Source organism: Telopea speciosissima, chromosome 11, assembly GCF_018873765.1.
Source record: "Telopea speciosissima isolate NSW1024214 ecotype Mountain lineage chromosome 11, Tspe_v1, whole genome shotgun sequence".
Classification (NCBI taxonomy): Eukaryota; Viridiplantae; Streptophyta; class Magnoliopsida; order Proteales; family Proteaceae; genus Telopea; species Telopea speciosissima.
The window spans coordinates 44,215,243-44,239,484 of NC_057926.1; the positions used below are offsets into that span (position 1 = coordinate 44,215,243).

A 24,242-nucleotide genomic window follows, 5' to 3' on the forward strand; every position below is an offset into this window, starting at 1 on the left:
CAATGAAGTCAATTGGATTTTTGACACCTAAAAATCCAAACATCCCCTCCATATCACTTTTAGGGGCGAGTCAAATGAGTCCTTGCATTAGCATGTTGGGAAAACAAATATTTTTTCCATCTATATGTAAGTTAATGGGAATAACATGCACAACAATAACCAAGTATGCACAAAATAATAGCACATTGAAACAAATCGACCTAACAGCAAAACCGTACTCCAATTTTGGTAAAGAAAAATTTCAAAGATGAAAAGAAAAACCACGAGACCTCATCTAGATAAAATTTCACTGTGATAAATAATGGGATTATAATACTCTCCGGACAATGCTAGAGTCTATTAAAAAAATCAACAACAATAAACCTTATTAAATAACAAACAATTTACCAAACAAGGTGGATTAATACGAATATAGAACTCCCAACTCAAAAACCGATATGACAAAGATATACAAGAAAAGCCATGATACTTAAAGAGATAAATGTTTGGTTTTTCACACTAATTCAAATTAAATCCCTTATTCTCTTAGTAGAGAGAAGGTCGTCATACTTGAACCCACTAGAGAGCGTACTTTTTCTCCTTCCCTTCTCTCCCACACTAAACAAAACAAAAAAAAAGAAGTGGTTAGAGCTGTTATTTATGAATTAGGAATGTAAGCGTTTTTGTGTAGGCTCACAGCATAAGTGACTCATTTGCAGAAATTACAAAAAGAGAAAGAACAAAAGAGGTTTTTTGCACTACCCGTACTACGACTCCAATCTTTCTCTTTATATATAAAAAAGTGTACATGAATGAGACAGTGAAATAATGATATATTAGATGTTTGAATCCGAACATTCTCCCATTATACCAAGTTGAAAGATTTACTTATAATTAAATTAAACTTGCTATTTCTACAAGTAAAGATTTCTATTAACACTAAAACAGGTTACTTTAATGGTCTAAATTGTGTCAAAAATAAAGAGAAAAGTAAGAGTGTATACTTGCAACGAAATCCAATGAAATAAAGAAAAATGCAAAAAAATGTGAAATGGAAAATGTCTCCCGGCTTAGATAGAAATGAACAAACGATTTACCCATCTCTGGAAAGGTTTTACCGAACTGGTACCATACCAAATTATACGTAGTGTACCGTACCAAATACAAATCGGTATGGTATCGGTATGGGAAAATGGTACCGTACTCGATACGATATGGTATCGGTATGGAAGTTGATATCGACGATATATACCGATACCGTACTGAATTATTGAATACCGACACCGTATCGTATTACCGGCATATATACTTATATATGCTAATTTAAAAAATAATAATAATATATAATAATATTTAAGTATATATGTATTATATATATATAAGAATATGCTATACTAAATATAATATATTTTATATTATATATACTAATTTATACATATAATATAAGAAACCAAATAACGAATAATGTATACCATACCGAATAAAAACGTAAACAAAACCGATATCGTATGGTACAGTATCGGTATGGGAAAATGGTCTTGTAGTTGATACAGTACGATATCGGTATGGGGTGTTTGGCTTCGATACCGCACCGAATACTGGTATCGTACCGAATTGACACCCTTACTCTCTTGTCGGATGAGTGACGACTATGTAAGATGAGTTTTGGTTCCTCAGAACCGATACCGTACCAAATTACTGAATACCGGTACCGTACTGTATTACCGACATATATACTTATATATACTAATTTGTAAAATAATACTATATGTAGAGTTGTAGTACAACTCAGCTTACCTTCTATAAATAAAGAACTGCAGCCCACGATAGAAACACACTCTCAATCTATCCTGATTTGAAAATTCTTCCTCTCCTCTCGATTCCCTTCTCTCTTTCGTCTTCTTTGGTTCTGGTTTCTCTTGTTACATAATTGTTTGTTGCGATTTCCATTCCTTTCCTGCATCGTTTTAGGTTCTTATTTTTTTTTATAGTTGTCATCCTACCACCAGGAGATTGTCTTGAAGGACCAATAGTGTGCTTCGATTTTCTATGTATCATTTTTATGCTCTTTGTTTAACTACCCTGTATATGTGAAGCCATCAATTTTGCTTAATAATATGCTCTATATTTTTGAATTCATATCTATAGCCACGTACAATCAAATGGTTTAGTCTCTATATACTTTATCATGTGGGCAATGGTAGCAACATCTTTGATTGGGCAATGCATGAACTATATGGAAGAAACATTGTTCTTGTGTGCACACAGATTTAGGATTGGATCATCACACCATTCCCAATCATTGGAAAAACACTTTCATATGTGTCATGCTACATTAGTTGTATTGCGTTCAAATTGCTTCAATATTTTACATAATACACGTCTTTTTATTTTGATAAACAACATGTCACAGCTAGGTAGATCGTCATATGGTACAACTAAGTAGACCATCAGGAAAGGCTTCCTCAACGGGCTACGCAAAAAGAAAATTGGAGTTTCTTATTAGGAGAAAGTTTTCTTCCACCATTAGACTACGGTTCACCTACCATCCCAGGGTTCACAAACCCCTATAAGATTTTAGTATTTTCCCCAAACACTCTAACAATGTTTTCTCCCATGCATCCCACCTCACGTGAATGGAAACTTGATCCTTCTTATTACACATAGCGAACACTATGTCAAAAAAAATTAAAAAAATATGGACTTTCAGTGTCCAAGATAAATCTGTTATCGAGGACTGTGAAGCTTATCTTCAATGTGTGATGTGGGTATCGTTTCTCATGTTCCTAGGATTTCTAATTTTGTGGGTAATGAATTGATTAGTTAATTGCTAGAGAATGCCTTAATAGTATGAGCAAAATAGGATCGAGTCGGCCACGGTTTAAGACCCCAACCCAACCTGAGTCCTCTTAACTCAGCCCAAGCCCAACCTGCCCCTAAGGTCGGGCTGAGATACCTTACCCCAAGCCCAACCCTGTCAGGCTCCAGACCTGATTGACCCTTATTAGGCTGAAATAGACCAGGTTGGTTCCAATTGACCTTGATTTTTGCAAGATTGGGGTTGGGGATTTTTTTTTTTTTTTTTCATTTGTGCCCATATATACACTAAAAAAAAGACAAATAGATAACATCATCACCATCAATCATTCAAAACAATAAATTTAAACTGAATTGATCTTGAGTAGTGAGGCCTGAGTTATACATTACTCTTCGCTAGATGCACAACAGCGAAAGTGGATGAGCCAAACATTGGGTAACTAAAATTCGTTGTTGTGCTCCATCTACCAATTCAGCCACCATTCCAACTGTTGACTACTCGGCTGATTCTGCACATTCAATCTTGCTTCCATGACTCGGCCAACTCGGCTAATGCAACACGAGACGACCCACCCTCACTCTTCGCAGCCTTTGCGGCATGTCTCATTACCATAACTCGTTCTCTGATAGCTTTCCCTTCCTCCGAGTCCATCATCTGTCTAACTCGTTTTTCAATCTCAGCTGAACTCACAAACCCATCATTCGAATCATCCATTGGTATAGCCAGCTTCATTTCCTCTACCAAAAATACCTGGTTCATCCGTTGCTCAGCATAGAGTGGCCATGCTATCATTGGTACTCCAGCACTTGCAGCTTCCAACACCGAGTTCCAGCCACAGTGAGTCACAAACCCACCAACCGATTCTCGACTCAGTACTGCTACCTGTGGTGCCCATGACTTCACCACCATGCCTCTGTCCTTAGTCCGTTTCATGAACCCTTCTGGCAGTAAAGCATTCAAATCCGGATCGGGCGGTACTTGAAGGTGTTTGCTCGTTTCCTCTGTCGGCGGACTGCGCACCACCCACAAGAATCGGTGGCCACTGTTCTCTAACCCAATTGCAATCTCCTTCAATTGCGCTGCGGAGAACAAACCTAAGCTACCAAAACATAAGAAGATGACACTGCGACTGGGTTGTGAGTCAAGCCACATCAAACACTTGGCAGCATCATCGTGATCACCACCTGTTTGATCATTGTCCCCAATCAATGGTCCCATGATGTAAACTGATGGGGTTGGACTATTAGGAATACAAATTCCATCAGAGATTGCTTTGATTGCTCTGGGCTCAAGAGCTTCGAAGGTGTTAACAATTATTCCTCTTGATTTTGGCATATGAGTAGCGATATCTAGAAAGTATTAGAAGGAACTAGAGGTTCGATCGAGAACCAGTTGTGGCATATCACAGGCTGGAATGGGTGGGACACCTGGGAAGTTGAGATTAGTTTTTTTGAGATCTTTGAAACTCTTAGTGGTGGTGTTGTGGATAATTGGGAAGTAGAGGAGAACAGCAAGGCCGGCACCACCAGAGGGGAAGAAATAGTAAGTGGGGATGTTAAGGGAAGTGGCGACATCAAAAGCTGGGGTACAGAAGAAGTCGATGATGAGGGCTCGGATGGTGGTGGTGCGGGAGATGGTGTCGAGGGTGTGGTGCACGTTTGGGTTGTTAAGACGAAGGAGCTCAAAGATGAGGGCTACATGGTCGCCGGTGAAGGATGGAGGGAGAGAGATGGTGGGGAGGTGGTGGAAGATGATGGATGGGGTAGTGGTGGAGATGCGGCGGATGTAAGGAGCGGTGGAACCAAGGTCGGAAGGTGGAGTGGTGATTAGGATGGTGACGGAGAAGGAAGGATAGTGATGGAGGAGGAACTTTCCAAATTCCACCATGCTGATCAGATGGCCGATCCCCGGAGAGGGATACAATACTATGCTGCTGTCTTGCATCCTTCTTCGTGGTTGTGTCTCAGAGAGAGAATGTGTCATGTGGGACCTTTATCCCCTCAAGGCTTGAGGTGATAATTTTCCGTGTCGTGTGTGAAAAAAAGTTAGTTGTCCTAATCTTCTATCGTTGAAAAGAAACCTACATTGACTATTAGGTTGCGTTTGATTGCTAAATCCACATAACGCAATTCTGGTTTGGTTTTGTACTTTCACTGGATTTTAAGAATTACATGATTCCAATTTTTACACTAAACTTGATCCATATTGAGATAAAGGTGAACTCAGATATGGATGCATGATTCCAACCCTCATTTAAATACCATGGCCCAACTTTGAACAGTCATATTGGCTGCCCTAATTCAAAAATACGAAAAACACTCGACCCTTTACTTCAACCATTCGCTCCTTGGTAAGTGGTAACTTACAAATCATTGAATATGACTTGCCCAGGTATAGCTTCTTCTCAAATTCGGATTTTACTCTTCTCCATTTCTCAATCTATTATTTCTTGTTATTTCCCCTCAGAATGTGACATGTGTCACTTTTTAATTCAATGGTCATGAAAGATCCAACTTTAACCCACCCCCAACGTTAACCGCAAAACCATCTCTCCGACGATTCTTCGATGGCTCTCCATCTCTCCGACGATTTCATCGTTAACCTCTACCGATTGAGGCTTTCTTCCTCTGATCAGATGCGGGTTCACATCAGCACCTACGCCTTCATTGTCAACCTCTACCAACATTTTTTCAGAAAAAAACCCCCTCTCCCAACGCAAAAATTTCGTTTACATGGGTGAGCACCTGACCAAGAGGATCCGATTGAGAATGCCCAAGAAAATTTTGACATTCAAAGAGGGCATGGTTCAATGAAGAGCAGAACTCGAGTGGAGCCCTGTGCTCCAGATTGAGCAACGAGGCGTCCATGGTGAAGTTTCCATCTATCAGCTTGTCATACCATACATCTACAAACAAAAAAACTTCTCTGTGTGATTCCAGAATTTGACAGGTTTAAACAGAATCAAATTAATGTTTTAATCATCTATGATGCAACAAACTGAAACCGGAATCAATCAAAGAAATCAAATTGAAAAGATCAAACCAGAAAATTGAGATTTTGAAGAGTTGTACTTGAAACAGGAAACTTGAAATTGAATTAGTAACAGAACCTTTAAAGCCGAATCTTTAACAATTTTCTCAAAGATCTATGCTGTTATTGAAGTTGAAATAAAGCACAAACCAGAAGTTAAAAACTTTCCGGCAAACAAGATATCGCAGGGATGAAAAGTGAAAGTTCTCACCTGGAAAGTAGAAAAGATAGGAGAAGGGATAGAAGATCCAGTTCAGGAATCCACCCAAACCGAAGATCTGGAATCCACTAGAAACTTTTTTTGGAATCTAATTGATTAAGTTGCGGTTAGGGTTTGGAATGTATCCCACGATGGAAATGGGTTTTTGGAATGAATGAAATTTATTTGGGTCAAGACGATGGCAGTCATGAACCTTGCGTGCATCTCTTCCCTCTATTGATTTATTTTTCTTCTCCTCTTATTTTTCTGCTGCTTCTTCTGTTTCCTCTTTCCGTGCTCTGTTTTGGATGGTAGTAACAGCCCCAAATATTCTGGTTCGATCTCGTCCCTCACCAATATTTGTTCCTCAGGCTTTAGGGTTAAGATTCCCCACCTTAGGGCGCCTCAAACCCCAGGTGCTTGTTGCATAAGTCTTCCTCTGCTATGAGATTCAACCCCTTGAAGAACCATGAAACTGTGAGGGCCAGATGTGATTTCAAAGCTTTAAATCTCACTTGGTTGTTGATGCTTGGTGATGCTAAGGGCTGTAATCAGTGGAGAATCGAGTCACTGTCCTTCGCCTGAAATCTGGAGCTGATTGGATTTCTAACGAAGGAGTTCTCTTCTTTGAGCCGGAGAATTGTCGCAGGGATGGAGAGCCGTCAGAGAATCGTTGGAGAATTGTCGGAGAGATGGTTTACAGCGTTGTGAGAGAGGAGAGAGAATGGGTTAGGTGGGTTAGGTTAAGATTGGGGTTGGGTTAAAGTTGGATCTTTCATGACCATTGGATTAAAAAGTGACATGTCACATTCTCAGAGGGAAAATAACAAGAAATAATAGATTGGGAAATAGAGAGGAGTAAAATCCCTCAAGTTCTCTTTCTCGCTCTGTCCCTCTATCTTTCTCGTTATCTGGTCTCTCTCCCTCTCTCTATGATTTAGGGTGTTTTTTTTCAGATTTGGGTAATTTGTCTCACTTCTTTGCTTGTTCACTCTCTCTCAGAGAGGACATCATTTTGGATTTCAGGGTTTTTTGGAGCATTAATCTCTGGGTTTTAGGGCTTTGTCGATCAGGTCACAGGTATGACTCTGGTCTCTCTCCCTCTCTCAGGCGTAATACCCTTTTTGGTTTAGACTAAGGATGTCAATCAGGCAGTTTGGTTCGGTTCGTTCTTCGATTTTGGTGTGGATTTTAGGGAAAACGAAACCAAATCAATAAGGGCTTTTTGGTTTTGGTTCAAGCTGGACTAGGGTTCAGTTCGGTTTGGGATATCGGTTTCACTTTGGTTCAGTTTTGAACGAGGGTATAGGCTAGTTTTGGGTAGGGACTAGGTAGAGTTTTTAGGGTTTGGAGGTTGGTTTTAGTATTTGGTTCAGTTCGATCCTATCGGGCAGGCCAATTGGTGGCCCATTGGTTTAGCCCAAAGCCGAACTGATAAAGCTTCGGTTCAATTTGGGTCGGGCTCAAACAGGTTGGGTCCGGCCAGTTTTTCCAATTCGGTTTACGCTTTGACACCCTTAATTTAGACAAACAATACAATGTCAATACTGTTACAGTAAGAGGTAAAATCTGATCTTCAGAACCGTCTCTCTGTAATTCAATTTGGTTAAAATGTGGGCACATATCGATTATTTATACTGAGTGGTCGTTTTAATGGGGTTCTCTTTCGGAAGTGATTCACCCTTTGTATCCATTGGAACTTACGTGTCTTTTGTTATTTGGTGTCAAATGACATATGGATCTGGCTTATCTGTAACGTAATAAATAATGTGTTTTGTGTTTTGGGACAAGAAAAAACCATTTCGATCTGTTTGTATTAATGTGGAGGGAGAACCAAAGGTAAGATTTTTGTTGTAGAAGGAAAGCTTTCTATTAATTAGGATGCAATAGATCGATGGGTTTTGTGGTTGTGGACAGTTTTGGATGGATATATTTAGGACAGCCAAAACTACTTAGATCCCTAATATCACATAATTAACTCACACTCCAAAGCATATTTGCACGTTTCAAGTGTGCACATAACATTCCCTCACTATTTATGTGAGCTTAGCAGAACAAATTTTTATCATCTGCGGTTTCCCTGCCTGGTATGGTTTCCGAGTGCCTCTAATAAAAGGGGGGTGGATCCCACCCGAGCAGTGTATTTGATCAAGGGATGGAATGGTAATTTCAACTCCCCCTATGAGAGGAACCGCACAACCGTACCAGTCAGCGAACCTCAGAAGATAAAGGTCCTAGCAGAACCCTTTGTGTAATGGGATTGCCTAAATGACACTTCCGCATGGTGTATTTAGAATTTGATATTAAATACACTACATGTAGGTCATGCTGTATACCCCATTAGTTCATGAATTCTGTTTGTGGAACTTTACGTAGTCTTAACACCTTGTCTCTGTCTAAAAGTCCAAAACCCACACACACACGGCCACACCCATGTAAGCATCTTAGTGAACCTTTCTTACGCCCCAACAATGGGATTTAGAAACCAAAATAAATATAGAAATGTTTATGGATGATGTTCCCAAACATATTCTAAACTTGCAAACTTCTATTTTATGGTTCTTGATTGTGCCATGAGCTCTTACAATGTAATATTTTAACTGCAGCCTTCAAATGTAATTTGAACTAATTATCATTAATTTTGTTTACCATAATCTAAGTCATACCCATTACCTTAAACTTCAACTAGTTTAAGTTAATATTTGATTAAGGCAATGGCTAATCAGGAGAACAATGAAACTATGTAGTTAATATAGATGTGTATGGAATGACATATTTGTAATTTATATATCAAACACAATAAATAAAGTTACTATTGTTACGCATATCAATGGCATATTAGTAATTTTAGGTTATATGAGGTTGGTGCTAATTGGATTTAATTAATTATTTGGGAACATTAATATGGTAATCTTATTATTTTATTTATTATTAGTTAAAATGTCTTGTACTTTTAAATTTAAGGTTTAGTTACTGACAGAATCAGGGTAATCAAACAGTTTTTCAGATAGAATCAGGGTGAATCCAACTATCAGACTCAGTGTAACTAAACAGTTTTTCAGATAGATTCAGGGTGAATCCAATTGACAGACTCAGGATAACCAAACAGTTTTTCAGGAAGATTCACGTCACAGAATCATGACAACCAAACAGTTTATTTTTTGAAATAACGAATCCACATATGGTAACTCAGAGGATGACCATCCAGAATCAGTGTCAGCTCCAACAGATTTATGCAACCTAAGGTGTTGGACTAAACATTCCTCAAGACCCCAATTATTGTTGCTCCATCGGTGTTGTGTATGGCCATCGCCTTATCCCCCTAAAATTCCTTGCCCGTCCATTTCCCCATATTCCTCTCATAGGGGCAGAAATGACCACCCTACCCCCTGCCCGAACACACTGCCCAGGTGGGGTCCACCCCCTATTAGAGGGACTTGGGGAAATAGACCGGGCAGAGAATTGCAGGAGATAATTTTCTAGATTTCCACATTTTCAGGAGGAATTGAGTTCTTCTATGGCACGGGGGTGCACTAGAGATCTTGTGGCACGACACCACAACTCGCCATGTAGACGAGCTCCCCTTTGAACAACCTGGATCGAGCTTTGAGGAGTTTGGAAAGTTCCTCCTCCAAGATGGATAGATTCCTTTTTTCTACACCACTCATTTTGCAATGTCAATATATCAGGGGTATAATAAAGTAGAGCTCTGAATTCTACAAGCGATGAATTAGAAAATAAATAAATAAATAAATCTTTAGGAAATAGGAAATGTGCATCCCACGACTCCATGTAGGCAACCAAATGTCTCTCTTTTTATTTATTTATTTTTTCTAAATGAGAGCTACAATTTAATCTCATTTCTCACCCAAGTGCAATTTCCATTCCTTTCCATTCCTTTATAGCAAATTAAAAACTCTCTGAGATGAACCAAACCAATGAGCTAAACTAGCAGTATAACTGTGTAGGTAAATTCTAACCGAGTAATGCTTCTTGAACATGTCCCAACTGATTGCACCTTCAACTGGTATTAAAATCCTCTGCAGTACCGGTGGGGTGGCGGTGCACATCCGGCGGCACAGTAGAGGCCATGTGTGCCATGTGTGCCACCTAGCCTCTGTTGTGCCGTTGGATGTGCACCGCCGCCCCGTCGGTACTGCAGAGGATCCTGGTAAGATCGAGTAGGCACACCCTCTTGAAAGGCTAGATGTTGGTTCATCAGATCTGGTTCCAAGTTCCAATTAGGTGGTTTCAGAATATTCCCTTTCATACTGCCTTTTGTGATCAGTTGCCCTCTAATCTTCAAGTTTGATGGAGGGTATATAGATATCCTTGGTTGTAAGCCCTATATATTTATAGGGCAAGGGTTTCCTCCAACGTTTACGTACAATAAAGGGTTTTTGGGAAAGAGAGTGAGTGAGCCTATGGAGTTCGGTTCCTTCTGCATGTACCAACAGGTGAGTGTACAGATGATTCATTTTGTATTATTTTTTTTAGAAGGTTTGCCAAGGAATCTGCACCGCGGTTGTGGATCCTTTTCCCATATGTGTAGCTTCTGATCTTTGTAGAAGTGTGCTTGAGGTATGGAGGGCTTGGTGTTTATAGCCCTTCTAGCCTATAGAGATTGGGATGTAGTCTTCCACCTCTGTCTTTGCTTCTGATCGGTGGAGTTCCCTATTCTCTTATAAAGATGGATATGAATCAATAGTATGGGTATGGAATCTGGGTTTGCATTTCAGAATATGGGCTGTACAAAATACTAATGGAATTGGAATATGGATCAACCAAGTATATGGATTTAAAGGTTATGGATATGGGTTGTAATTTGGACTACTTATTTACACCAAAAGCTGTGAAGCCCATTTATAATATCACAATGCCTAGTAGCAAGGTAGCACATGTCATTTTTGATGATTTCTCTTATACCATAGATGGACAAAGAAGGACAAAACCCTCCATCCTGTTATTAGTGAAGCTTGATCTCAGTTTTAATTCTGAAAGTTCTGTTGATTCTTCGGCGTGCTGTTTCGCCTTCGAAACGTGTGTAAACGGCCAAAGAGTTCGTTGAGATCTTCGATTTGATATATAATTTGCCTTATGTTGGTTTGTTCCTTGGACCAAATGGGGTGGGCTTCTTGGAGCAGTTTTGTACTTTCTTGGGTTAGGATTTTCTTTATATTGTAACGCGTCAAAATACCATATATAGTGATTATCTCTTTGAGAGATGGAGAGAGGGTGAGAGGGTTTGTAATTTCTTAATCAAAATAGTGGATTTGGACTATCGCTCGGTCATAGATGTAGCCTACCATCTTAGGGGTGAACCACGTAAATCTCTGTCTTGGGTGTGTGTGTACTTTCTCTTTCTCTTTCGTTTGCAAATCGCCATTCTATTGCATTGTTATTTCCTAACACATCTAGAGTCTCTTCAATGGACAAATAGAAGCTTTCCTTTTTGCACTAAACAGAAAAGTGAGATAAAGAGGAGCAAGAAAGCCAAGACTGGCCTAATAGTTCTAAGAATTTTTGGAGACAGAACAGTTAAAATATATGATTGAGGCTCTCAAGTCTCAACATAGTTATAACACAAGTTACATCGAAATACTAATGGAACTCCCTTCCAAGAGACTAGATTATCTATTGGAAGCTTCTAATGCATGAGTCTCTACCCAAAGATTGAATATATGGGTAGAAGATGTTTTTACCAAACTAAGTTCAAAACATATTAGAACGAAAAAAAAAAACACATTCAAACTACAAGGGAAAAAAAATAAGCCAACATATTCTTGAGAAAACCAAATGCCCATAATGTAACTCATGAATGGCAATTATAATTTATTCTTCATTTCAGATTCTTTCTCTTAATTAGTTTCATGAAGAAAATAGTTTTTTCGATGAGAAACTCCTAACCTTCAGTAAATTATAATAGAATGATATATGATGTAACAATTATAGGATCGAGACAACCCAAGAGGGGGGTGAATTGGGTATAAAAATAAATCTTTGATAATTGAAGTTTGGTAATGCAATGCAAAAGACAAGGAATTTATATTGGTTCGACAATTCGCCTACGTCCACTACAAAGTGATAGCACCATAATTGACTTTCCACTAGTAAAGAAAAACGGGTTGTAATGATGGTTCACAGATTGATTTTTGAAAGGATAAATGGCTGGGTGATTTTCAGACTCTCCTAATACGCAAATTATCATTCACAATAACAACCCTGATATCCTAAGCAAGGCAAATTCAGTTGGGTGTATAAAAAATGGGAAGTAGTTTTCTATTCGGAAGTGTGGCCTACGTTAGCACTTTTATGTGTTTATCTCTTTCCGCCTCAAAACAAGGGGGCAAAAGTGTATTTTCAAATGGGTGAGAGAGATAGAGTCATGGGAGTACTGACATCGGCCACACTTCCGGACAGAGAACTTTCTCCCATTAAATATATGCTACTATCTTAGTGGTAATATTCCCTTTCATAGACATAGGACAAAACAAAAAAAAAAAAAAAAAATCCTCCTAACTGGTCCTTGCCAATGGCATCGCCAGTAATTTAGAGGCAATTTCATCAGATAACCACGAGCTAATTAAAGGAATATTCCAATTTCTACCCAATAACAGGTCAGATACCCTACAGTTAACTAGAGGATGAATATCCTCAATAGGTTCGATGTAATTACTTGATAAACCTGGTAACCATGGATCAGTTCAAATATTGATAGAAGTATCCACCCCAACTCTCCAACGACCAAATTCCTTAAAATGGGAATAACAGTACTAAGATTATTCCAAGCCCACGAACCCCTCTTTGGTCTAAATGTAGAACCAAGAATACTATTAGATGGAAAATATTTAGACTCGAGGACTTTGGCCCATAATGAAGATGGGTTCGTCGAGAGTGACCTCCATCCTAACTTTTTATTAGCTCCAGATTCACCTCTCCAAAAATTGGGCCTGATTATATCCATTGGGAATAGATACTTTTAGGAAACAAAAAGTAGAACATCATACATTTAGGAATTGAACTAAGGACAGATTCGCACCAAAAAAAAAAAAAAAAAACTAAGGACAGATTTAATAAGGATTAATTGATTTGCTCGGGAAAGTAAAGAAATTTTCCAACAAGCTAACTTGCTATGGACTAGTTCAATGACCCGCGGTAGGATTCTCTTCTTAGACTTATCAATAATTACTAGTGTGCCTAAATACATAAAATTAATAGACATCTCTTTCATATCCATGTGGAAACAAATTAAAAACTTACTAAAGTAAATTTTTTATTTTTATTGAAACTCATTTTTTATCCTGCAATATCTTGAAAAACACTAAGTATGACTTTAATAGCCAAAATATATGAGAGACGAGTTTAGTAAAAAATAAATATGTCATCAGCAAAGAGAAGATGTAAGACCTCGGGTCCAAAACGAGACACTTTACTTCCTTAGAACATATTTAAACCCCTAAATGCCGATAGAAATCGAAAGAAACCTTCTATGACTAAAATGATAGGGACTTAACGGACATCAATGCCCCTCATAACTCCAAAAAGTTGAAACTAGATCCCTAATGAGAATTATTCCAAGGAATCTGTTTTTACTTGCCTTTGACATAGTCAGGTTGGTAGCAGACCACATTTGACTTTGCTACTATATACACTTCTTCCCTACCTACTTTGAAACCCAACAAAGTTGTAGTTAATGCTTCCAAGCTTTTCTTTTTTAAGTTTTAGAGTACACGTCAAGTTCAATGATAATAATACAAATAGAAATTAATTTTAAGAGGGACTTTGTGGAATATTGGATGGGACTCTATTAAATAGCCAAACCAGCTCTTGGAGTCCTGAAATATAATTAGGGAACTCATGAGGGTGTTGTAATATTTGATTAGATAACAACAAATATCTCATTGTAATAGTAACCTAGTTTCCAGCTTAAGGAACTCATCTTCCCCAGCCGATTGGGCTTCTGGTGTTATATATAGTTGGAGACATTAAGGCTACGTTTGGTATGTATTCTTGGAATGCATTCCAGGTTGATTTCGTATTCTTAGACGATAAAAGCAACTATTTTTATAACCCAAGAATGCATATCAAACATAGCCTAAATCTCTCTGTAATCGTTTTGGTATTGTTCTCTTCCCTTTTGTTACGCGAAGATTGAACATTGAAGCTCATGCATGTCCTTGCTAAACGAGCTTAATTGTTTTTTTGCTAATGGTCAGCAATGTATTGATAGTAAAAAGTAAGATAATTATAATAGAGGCAGCAGCCCTTAGTTGTTACTCAACCTTTCAAGTCTCAGAAATAGGAAACAAAATTCTAAGATTTACAGCATGATTCTATGGTGCTGTCAAAATCTGTAGTGTCGTCGGCCCAGCGCCTCTCAATTTACAGCATTTAATATGAAGCTTGGAGATGCATCCCAGGTATGAGTCGCCTTTGATCTTGCAGCATGATTTGCTAGGGAATTTGCCGGAGCATTTCCTTCTCTGAAACAATGTGTGATGCGCCATTGGATGGTCTGAAGGAATTTTTGTGCCTTCCACCATTCCTGTAGAAAGTTCCATGGCAGGTTTGCAGAGAGAATTGCTGTCACCACTGATGCAGAATCTCTCTCCACCCATACCTGTTTGCATTTAACATTTGCACTTCTTTGATTCCTATAAAAAAGGCCGATAGTTCTGCATTGAAATTAGTTCCAACGCCTTGATATGAAGCAAAAGTTCTAATCACAGCACCAAGCTGGTTGCGAATGAGACCCCCCGCCCCTGAAGATCCTGGGTTCCCTAGCGAGGAGCCATCAATGTTGAGTTTCCACCATCCAAAAGGTGGCTGCCTCCATGTAACTTCCACAATTCGATTGGTCGGAGCGTTGGAGATGTGTACTTTGAGTGGTTTCGCTAAGATCAATTCCTGAACAGATTTGATTTGGATACTTGATATTTGAGAACAATCTGTCACTTCTCTAAGGCATTTCATCACTACTTGCTTTGGCTCACTTACTCGGTTGTCATATCACCTTTTGTTTCTTTCCAACCAGATTTGTTGGCAGGTGATCGGTAATAGGATCTTCCAAATGCTAGGCAACGGAATCACTTTGGATTTCCTCCTCCACCATGAGAAAAATAACTCCATTGAGGGGAACCCGCCCCAGTTTACATTAAACAGGGAGAGGATTAGGCTACAACATGGTGGATTAGGCTGCCTGACTTTATTGTTAAGCCTACTATTCTTTCAAGCAGGAGAGTGTACTTTGTTTTCTTTAAATAATAAATTTTGGGTGGAGTTCTTCTTCGCTTTCTTTCTGACAAAAAAAAAAAAATCCTCGTCCCTAGCCATTTGTATAAAGATTTCGTAAAGAGAAAAAACGTTACTTGGTCGCATGGCTCTTGCGTTTAAACATAAGAGCATGCAAAAGTACCACTACTTCCCCCCCCTGGAAATAAAAATCGCATCTGTTAATGCTCTAACGTGCACTCTCATTAGTCCCCATGCTGGTGCAACCATTACACAACCAAACGATCTCCAATACAATTTCAATAAATGGCAAGTCTTATGGTTAAGTTGGAATATCCAATTGACCATGGGGTTAATTCATGGGATTTCCCATCTACCTTGTCTTGGGAAAAAGATCTCTACTGGATGGTGTTTCCTATGCTCTCTCACATGGCACCTTGAGATGATGCCTTTGCCCCCTGGCTAGAGATCTCGTGCCTATCTTATAATTCATATTGTCCACATCATCCCTCCAGATAGAGTTGCACCCAACCCCATTGCCTACCTTTTGTCTTCATGTACTTCCCTAGATAAACTTTCAAGTGTGATCTAATTTTTTATTTGTAAAATTATTTTTTAATTACATGAAAGGGTAGATTTAATTTTTTTTAATAAATAAAAAAAATTATATTCTCAAAGAGAAGAAATATGTACCAATTATTAAAGAAACTTAAATTTTTGTCCTTATTGAACATTAATTTTATTTTTTTTATTTCTTTTCTTTCTTTTCTTACCAAACAAAGGTATATCTTCTAAATCTTTGACTGTTCTCACCTACCAGTCCCCCCCCCCTCCACTTTTTCCAATGCTGATGCATACAGTGAGGATCTATAATTTCCTTTCAAGACACTCAAACATGGTGGGCAAAGAATCAATTAATACGTGGACCTCTACTCAGTCACGTACTACTTATTATGTTGGGACAAACAAATATCAATATAGACTAAAATAAAACTTAAAAATGATTGAAAAACTGGAAAAAAAATTGAAAAAAATTGACAACTGATAAATTCAATATTTGTGTGTGGGCGTATACGTGCGCCCAGACATAGCCTGAAGTGAAAAGACCATCGCAATCCTGGACCTTTCCACCTTTTCAGGGGTGTGACGGTTTTTCTCGTATCGATCTAGTTGTGTCTGTCGCAGGTACACACCCCCCACACACAACACCGGTTAGCGTTTCTTTTCTCTAATACTATGTACAAATTTCTCCTGATATACTTGAGATACATGTCGACTAATATTGGTTTGGATCGACCTGTATCGGCCGGCGGTTTGATTTGATCCGATACTGATTACTAAAACCATGGATGCGTCACTATAGATATGCAAAAAACTCCTGCATGCAACACATTATTCATGTGAGCGCATACATGCATGCAACATGCATGACAATAGTTGTATTGAGACTCAACGGGTATGTCAAAAACAAAACGCCAAAGCATATTTGATTATCCATATATGGATGTAAGTCATGTTTACAAGAATATGATTAAGCCTATTAATTAATAATCGATTATTGGTAAGTAAAGTTTATTAAGGTCTTAAGGACCTTTGCATTGGGTAATTGTCAGCCGTTGGATTGTTCAGACCATTGAACTTATTTCATCTAACGACCCACATGAAAACTGGAATGTTTCCCTTTTTGTTTAAATATTGGATGGTTTGGTGGTATGATGTCATGTCTATTTTCCAAAAAAAAAAAAAAGTTGTAGTTGAGAATAATATTTCATGTTAATGTAAAGTGAAGTTTCATTACCTATTAATGAAGTAAGCAAATGAAATTAGCGAAGACCTCATTTGATATTGGGCACGTGTTTATAGATAGCATCCAATATCATGTAAAGTGAGTTATTAAAAAGAGGTTTTCTGTTTTAAGCAAGAAAAAGCTAATTGATCATATAGTCCCTGCATTAGTACCGTAGCCAATGAAAATGCGCACATAGGCATTGTTTTGGATGTAATTTTTTATTTAACTGATAGAGGGAGGGAGGGAAGTGGTTGCTTTGTGGGTGAGTGACTCCCTTCCTTTCTCTCTCTTAAAGAAAAATTTTATTAAGTGGGTCTGTCATATTTGTGTGCAATTGGGATTCCAATTAATCCCTCACTTCTATGTATCCATCTCTTAGCTAAAGAGACAAAATATAATTATCTTGTCACATCTTTAATCCAATCAAATATATTATGTGACAATAACTAATCAGATAAATTAAACCGTTTTCCCCCCTGAAAGTAGATATTGATCATTAATTTAATTAATTACAAAACAGCCCTTCTACCAAAGAGTAACACATAATGAATTATAGGGTATTAATTAAATTAATGTCAAAATCCAATTCACTGTAAATGTATGTATCGAGATTCTATGATCGTGATTAGATTCAAAAACATTTTGAATACACTTTTCAAATAATAATATTAATAAATAATATTAAACCAAAAAAGTTTATAAACATTTTAGAAAACATTACACAGGATCCATATTTATGTCTGATTATAAACAAAGACTCTCTCTCTCTCTCCTGAATTAAGGGCAGTGGATTCTGTATTGAGCATCTCTTTCATTCACGATATGACATTACGAATCTATTACACTGATATGGTAGTCTAAGGGACATCAACCCATTGGTGTGTCAAAACCCGTAATGTGTTACCGCATAGACAAGGACCTCTTAAGCCAAAGGACTAACCTAATTCTACAAAAGAGAATCTCGTTCTTCAACTACCGGTAGTAACACAAGCACACATAAAAATAATAATCAAATTAATTCAATTAATTAACAATTCGGGTTTGATGAACACATAATTCTAATAGAATCTACATCCAAGGGAGAAACTCACAATCTCTATTTACTCCTAATTTTAACAGTAATCCTCGGTAAGCATAGTGTCTGGACATACAAAAAATACTTTTGAAGTCTTTATCCCTTTTCTTTAGTGAATATGAATTTATTAAAGAAAAGAAACTATTTAGTTTAGCCGAATTTGAATGTGTAAGCTTCTTTGTTTTTTATATAGGTAGACCCGAGGAGGGTTGAACTCATGAACCCTTAATTGTGAGGTGTTGATCCTGGCCAACTAAGCTATCCCCTTGGGGTGGCAATGTGTTTGTTATCTTAGCACAATCTAAGTCAGAGGAGATGATTGATCTTTGACTTGATCTCAAAATCGTTAAAACTTAAAATTTTGCTTGTAGGTTCGCGGTGACGAAGTCCATATTTGTGCATATTTCTTTCACACTATATGTGTAGTATTTAGAAACATAGAAAGCCAATTTGACAAGAATCGATCCATACAGATCATCAACCTCATTAGCCCTTGAATGATTTTCCCTTGTGTTACTAATACCATTATGGTCAAGTCTCTTTTGAAACAAGGCATTGGAGAGTATAAAAAATTGGTCATCACCATAAAGATCTCCTGCACAGTGGCATGTAACAGGTGCAGGTTGCAAGCATGGGACATGCCTCCAAGAATTATGCTAAAAAGGAAAGCCAACCTACCCAATTGTCAAACAGACAACTAGTCAAACAACATAGCCTATTTATATAAGCAAGAAATTTGCTCTTATAGCTTTCTTTATAAATATAAACCATATATGAATGTAGCACAGACAAACAGAAGAACTCCATTAGATAAAATAGACAAGGAAGGAATTCCAAAAATGGGGAAACCCTTATTATTGATAGCACTTTGGGTTGTTCTACTGATCATCCCTTTCTCTAGTTGTTTGGTGCATCGCAGCCAGTTTCCTCCCACATTTCTTTTTGGAACTGCAACATCTGCTTATCAGGTATTGAGGTGTTCTATACTATGCTGCTTTGATCTTGTATAGTTTAGTGTTAGATTATATATGAATACATTTCAATATCTGAATACTCGCTAGAGCTTCATATGTAGGATAGACGATGATTTTGTTCATTATTTGTGAGTGAGTCGAGCTATTAATTTGTACCATAGAAAAGGAGGGGGGGGGAAGATATATCGAGATTCACAAAAAAGGGAAAAGATATCTAAATAATATAAGATTGAGATGTTGAGAGTTATAGAGTTATAGTCTCACATCGGTTAAATTTGATATATACTTAGATGAGCTATCTCCACCTAATGTCTTAAGGTTTTAGGTTAAACCTTCCGACATATCAGGTTCTAATCCTCAAATCATGGATAGATTTTTCTTAGCTAGAGAATCCACCACCTTGACAATAAATTTCACAATCACTCACAGAGAGAAAGAGAGAATTTGAATAAATAACAATATCCTTGACTGCTTTTAGACCTTGAACATTTAAAATAAATATAGAAGCATTTCATATTATATATAGTTTAAAATTCATATTCCAACATGAATAATGGAATTGGACTGCGTAAATAATCTGTTGACTTTTATATTAATTTCATTTTATTGGAATTTGGAAAGGTGGACAGGACTCCATTGAGTTGCCTTGGGGACAAGATTTTGTTACGTTGTTATAAACCACTGGTAATTAATTAATGTTGTCGATCCCATTTAGCTGAGATTTTTCTGACTCCCTGGGTGCTGTGCCCATTTCCTCTTAGTTTTATTTCTCATTTCTCACTTCTCAACTCTTGTTTCTTCATTTTTGCTTCTTCATTCTTCTAACTTTGTTTTGCAAGAATCCTTGTCATCGGCCCTATTTAATTGGGATAAGGCTGAGTATGTTGTTGTTTAGTCTTGATCATTGGATGGAAAAATTATGAAAATTATAAATTATTTGATTGAATGTCTTAAAATGCTGTGGCAGAGATAGGGATAGGCTGAGTTGAATTGGTACAAGTTTTTTCAAATAGATTTGACATTTTATAAAATTTTCACTATATTATGTTGAAAATAATATCTAATAAATAGAAAAACAGTTTAAAGTGCCCAAACAAATAGTAATAAGAAGATCAAACAAAGTTCTTATTCTTTGTTAATTTCTGTTGTCTAGATTGAGGGAGCCTACTTACAAGGTAACAAAAGCTGCAGCAATTGGGATATATTCACTCACTTGCGAGGTAATTAAGTCTCTCATTTTTCACATTATTTCTGATAATGTAATCACTAAAATAAAATTCTTCATTCTTACTGACTAAGTAGTGTTTATCTTTTCTTTTCAAAAGGAACAATCAAAGATGGAAGCAATGGAGACATTGCAGTTGATCACTATCATCGTTACATGGTATAGTGTCATCTACCCTTTTAAAAATAGTAATTATTTTTTTACCAAAATAGAAAAGATAGTCAAACTTTTTACAAATCTTTGTTATTAATTAGTCTTTAGCATTACCAAATCCAAACTAACTACTGAAAGAAAAAAATCTAATTGTAACCATGATTGTGACAAATTGGTATTTAACATTGGCCTTATTTTGCCACATGGAAGAATAACTACATGAGTGAAATTCTCACTAATCAATTTGAATGAATCAAACAGGAAGATGTGGAATTGATACATTCCCTTGGAGTAAATGCTTATAGATTCTCTATTTCATGGTCCAGAGTTCTCCCTAGTAAGTGATCACTACACTTTTTAGGTTTTGATGTGAGAAGTTTAATTACAAGGATTATACTCAGACCTATCTATATATGTCTTAACAACAGGAGGAAGATTTGGTGAAGCTAATCAAGAAGGAATTGAATTCTACAACAACCTAATTAATGCCCTCTTAATTAGAGGTAACTTCTTTTTTCATTTAAATATTCAAACATAACATGATTAGATCTAATCATTGTTTTAAATCTAGAAAACTTTTTAATAAGATTTCTATCTAATACTTGAGCACCACTCTGGAAAATTTATTTTGCCAGAACACAAATATAAATTAGGGAGGAATAACGCCACCACGGGTCGCATAGTGCATGCCGCTCCTGCACCCAGACACAGAGGCATGCAAAATGATCGCTGCATCCCTAATCATTTCCATCTTTCTAAGGGTGCGATGGTCATTTCACGTAGCTCTGTGTCTAGGCACAGGAGGTAGACTACACTGTGTATTAGACATGCATGCAAATTGTTAATTAATGTGGCGGTGTAATTAACCTTATCTTTTCTAATCTTGCGTGTTACTAATCAACCAGGAATACAACCATTTGTTACACTAAACCATTTTGATATTCCTCAAGAACTTGAAGATCGATATGGGGCTTGGTTGAACTCACAAATACAGTAATTCTCTCTCTCCATTTAATTTATCTTAATTTATTGCTTCTCAAAATTAAGTAATGATAATAAAACCCATGCATAAATGACTTTAATTTATTTTTAATTATAATTGATGGATGACTTGTGCATCAAAGGCAAGATTTTGGATATTTTGCGGAGACTTGTTTCAAAGCATTTGGTGATAGAGTGAAGTATTGGAGCACATTCAATGAGCCAAACCAAATGGTGAAGTATGGTTACATCACTGGGGGACTTCCACCAAACCATTGCTCCAATTCTATCGAATCATCAGATGTTAATTGCCAATCTGGGAGCCCAGCTATTGAACCCTACGTTGCTGCACACAATCTTATATTATCTCATGCCACTGCTGTTGACATTTACAGGGAAAAATATCAGGTATACTTAAATTCATGTTAATTTTATAATATAGGGTTTTTTTTTTTCCATCACTATGCCTGGCCTTGTGAAGTATAACGCTTCACTATTTGTCACATGTCAGTACATGGAGTAGTTCATGTGATAGAGGATCAGGCTAGCATTTCATTGGTACAATTTCAGCTTAAAATGAGTAGAGGAAGTAGCCAAAATTATAAAAGATGTCATTTTTTTATTCTATATTCATATTCATTTCCATTCAATGGCATATTGGTAATTTTACAAAAAACTTTCCTTGCTTAGTTTGGACTAAAATTTGATCAAAAAGATGTATGTAGAGTCCGCTATCATATGGACTAACTCCATCTACTACCAAGTGGTCATGGCAAATAATGAAGCGTTATAATTAGTATTTATGACATAAATGTGAAACACATATTTAGATTTAATTAGTATTTATGACATATAAAATGTTGCTTTGCCTTGGAATCTTAGATCAATTGTCTAATTTTATTGGTAATTAATTTTTACTAGGTTAACCAAAGAGGTATGATTGGAATTGTGATGAACTCAATTTGGTATGAACCACTAAGAAATATTTCATCAGATCAAAGAGCGGCTCAACGGGCACTTGCATTTCACAATTCATGGTATTTAATTTTTTTCCCCTGATATATAACTTCTTAAGTTAATTAAACCCATGCTTATTAATTTTCTACATGTCTATTTGCAGGATATTGGACCCCATAATGTTTGGTGAATATCCTCCTGAAATGCAAAGAATTTTGGGTCCAAGGTTACCAAAATTCTCTTTAGAAGAGAAACAGAAGTTAAACAATAAGTTGGATTTTATAGGAATTAGTCATTTTACAAGTCTATATGCACAAGATTGCTTGTTTTCTCAGTGCGAAACTGTTCCTTCACAAACAGATGCTTTTGTTCTTGCCACTGGTGAAAGAGATGATGGCACCTTCATAGGACAACCTGTAAGAAATTGTGTCTTCTAATACAAAAATTGGAGAAAGATCTCTACTTGGTGGTGTTTTCTACACCCTCTCACAGGGCACCGTGAAATGATGCCTCTACCCCCTGAGTAGATATGCGACCAAATAGAAATCTCTTGACCTACAAAAATATTTTGAAATCTCATGTCTTTGATTTTGCCCAAGTAACTAATAACATGTCCGTCCTAACAAAAAAATTCATTTTTTTTCTTCCTTTTCCAGACTGCAATGAAAGATTTCTATGTGGTTCCTTCTGGTATGGAGAAAATAATAATGTACTACAAAGACAGATACAACAACATTCCTATGTTCATCACAGGAAATGGTACATACAAGATCATATATTAAATTTATAACCCTTTTTGTTTACAAAAAGTTTCATAAATCTAATATTGAAACTCATATTGTTTCAGTTTTAGATCGTTACATTAAAGTTTCACTCATTTTCTTACAGGATCTTTCTAGGTGTCACTATGCTTAGTGAAGTATAATATTTTTACTATTAAAGTATTCATTTTTTTTGCCTTTTTTTTTTTCAGGGTATCCGGATGCAAACAATCCCATGGCTTCTGTCGACGACTTTGTAATTGACTCAAAGAGGGTAGCTTACCTGAATAGTCACTTGAATTCCATTGCCATGGCCTTAAGGTATTTTATGTTGTTTACAAATAATAACTTACCTTTTATATTAAGATGGTAATGTGATAAGTTAGTTTGGGTTTATGTGAGAATAAGCACCTAGGGTTAGATATTAACTTCAAAACTTAAACTTAGACAAAAAATTAATCAAAACCAAGTTGGGTTAAGAAACTTACCTTTTCCTTCATTTGAGTTGTTTAAATTAATATCACATACTTACATGCTTACATGTATGTATATAAATGTATATATATCTGCAGGAATGGAGCTGATTTAAGGGGCTATTTCATATGGTCTTTACTTGATAGTTTTGAATGGATAAATGGTTACAGTTTGCGGTTTGGGCTTCATTATACAGACTACAATACATTCGAGAGAATACCAAAACTATCTGCAATGTGGTATAAACAGTTTCTTGGTGGAATGAAGATGGTGCAATCAAAGATGGACAATGAAGTTCAAATATAACTTTGTATATTAATTACTATTCCAATATTGTGTATTTTGTACACAATAATATGTCATACTAGTATAGGAATGTGAGACCGGATCATATCCTTATACAAGTACCTTCCAATGCCCTCTAGGGCAGTCACATGAAATCCACTCCTCCTATGGGTCCCATAGTGGATTCCAGGTAACTGGCCGTGGAGGGCCTTGGACAGCACTTGTATAAGGATATGATCTGCGTTTGTTTAGGACTGCAATATGTGAAAAATCATGTCGTTGTAAGTGTATAGGAGGAGCCACTGGAAGAC

General features: G+C 36.9%; 2 protein-coding genes across 2 annotated transcripts; one reads left to right on the top strand and one right to left on the bottom strand.

The window, feature by feature from the left end:
* Positions 1–3,257: 3,257 nt before the first annotated feature.
* On the bottom strand, positions 3,258–4,405 carry LOC122646691 (anthocyanidin 5,3-O-glucosyltransferase-like). Its single transcript, XM_043840282.1, has 2 exons — positions 3,799–4,405; positions 3,258–3,766 (listed from the first exon to the last, which is right to left on the bottom strand). The coding sequence occupies exon 2, from the start codon at positions 3,728–3,730 to the stop codon at positions 3,314–3,316; it is 417 nt and encodes a 138-aa protein (XP_043696217.1). The 5' UTR covers positions 3,731–3,766; positions 3,799–4,405; the 3' UTR covers positions 3,258–3,313.
* Positions 4,406–18,960: 14,555 nt separating this feature from the next.
* Positions 18,961–23,952, top strand: LOC122645180 (beta-glucosidase 18-like). Its single transcript, XM_043838512.1, has 12 exons — positions 18,961–19,089; positions 20,249–20,315; positions 20,421–20,479; positions 20,735–20,810; positions 20,902–20,976; positions 21,379–21,466; positions 21,598–21,862; positions 22,376–22,491; positions 22,575–22,827; positions 23,068–23,170; positions 23,385–23,493; positions 23,745–23,952. Exons 1-12 carry the CDS (start codon positions 18,961–18,963, stop codon positions 23,950–23,952), a joined length of 1,548 nt encoding a protein of 515 aa, XP_043694447.1.
* The last annotated feature ends 290 nt before the right edge of the window (positions 23,953–24,242 follow it).

Coding starts and splice junctions, on each gene's coding strand:
- LOC122646691 (XM_043840282.1), bottom strand. CDS start 3,730: ATGAAACGGACTAAGGACAGAGGCATGGTGGTGAAGTCATGGGCACCA.
- LOC122645180 (XM_043838512.1), top strand. CDS start 18,961: ATGGGGAAACCCTTATTATTGATAGCACTTTGGGTTGTTCTACTGATC. Junction 20,811..20,901: donor ATGGTCCAGAGTTCTCCCTA/GTAAGTGATCAC, acceptor TCTTAACAACAG/GAGGAAGATTTGGTGAAGCT. Junction 22,492..22,574: donor CTTGCATTTCACAATTCATG/GTATTTAATTTT, acceptor GTCTATTTGCAG/GATATTGGACCCCATAATGT.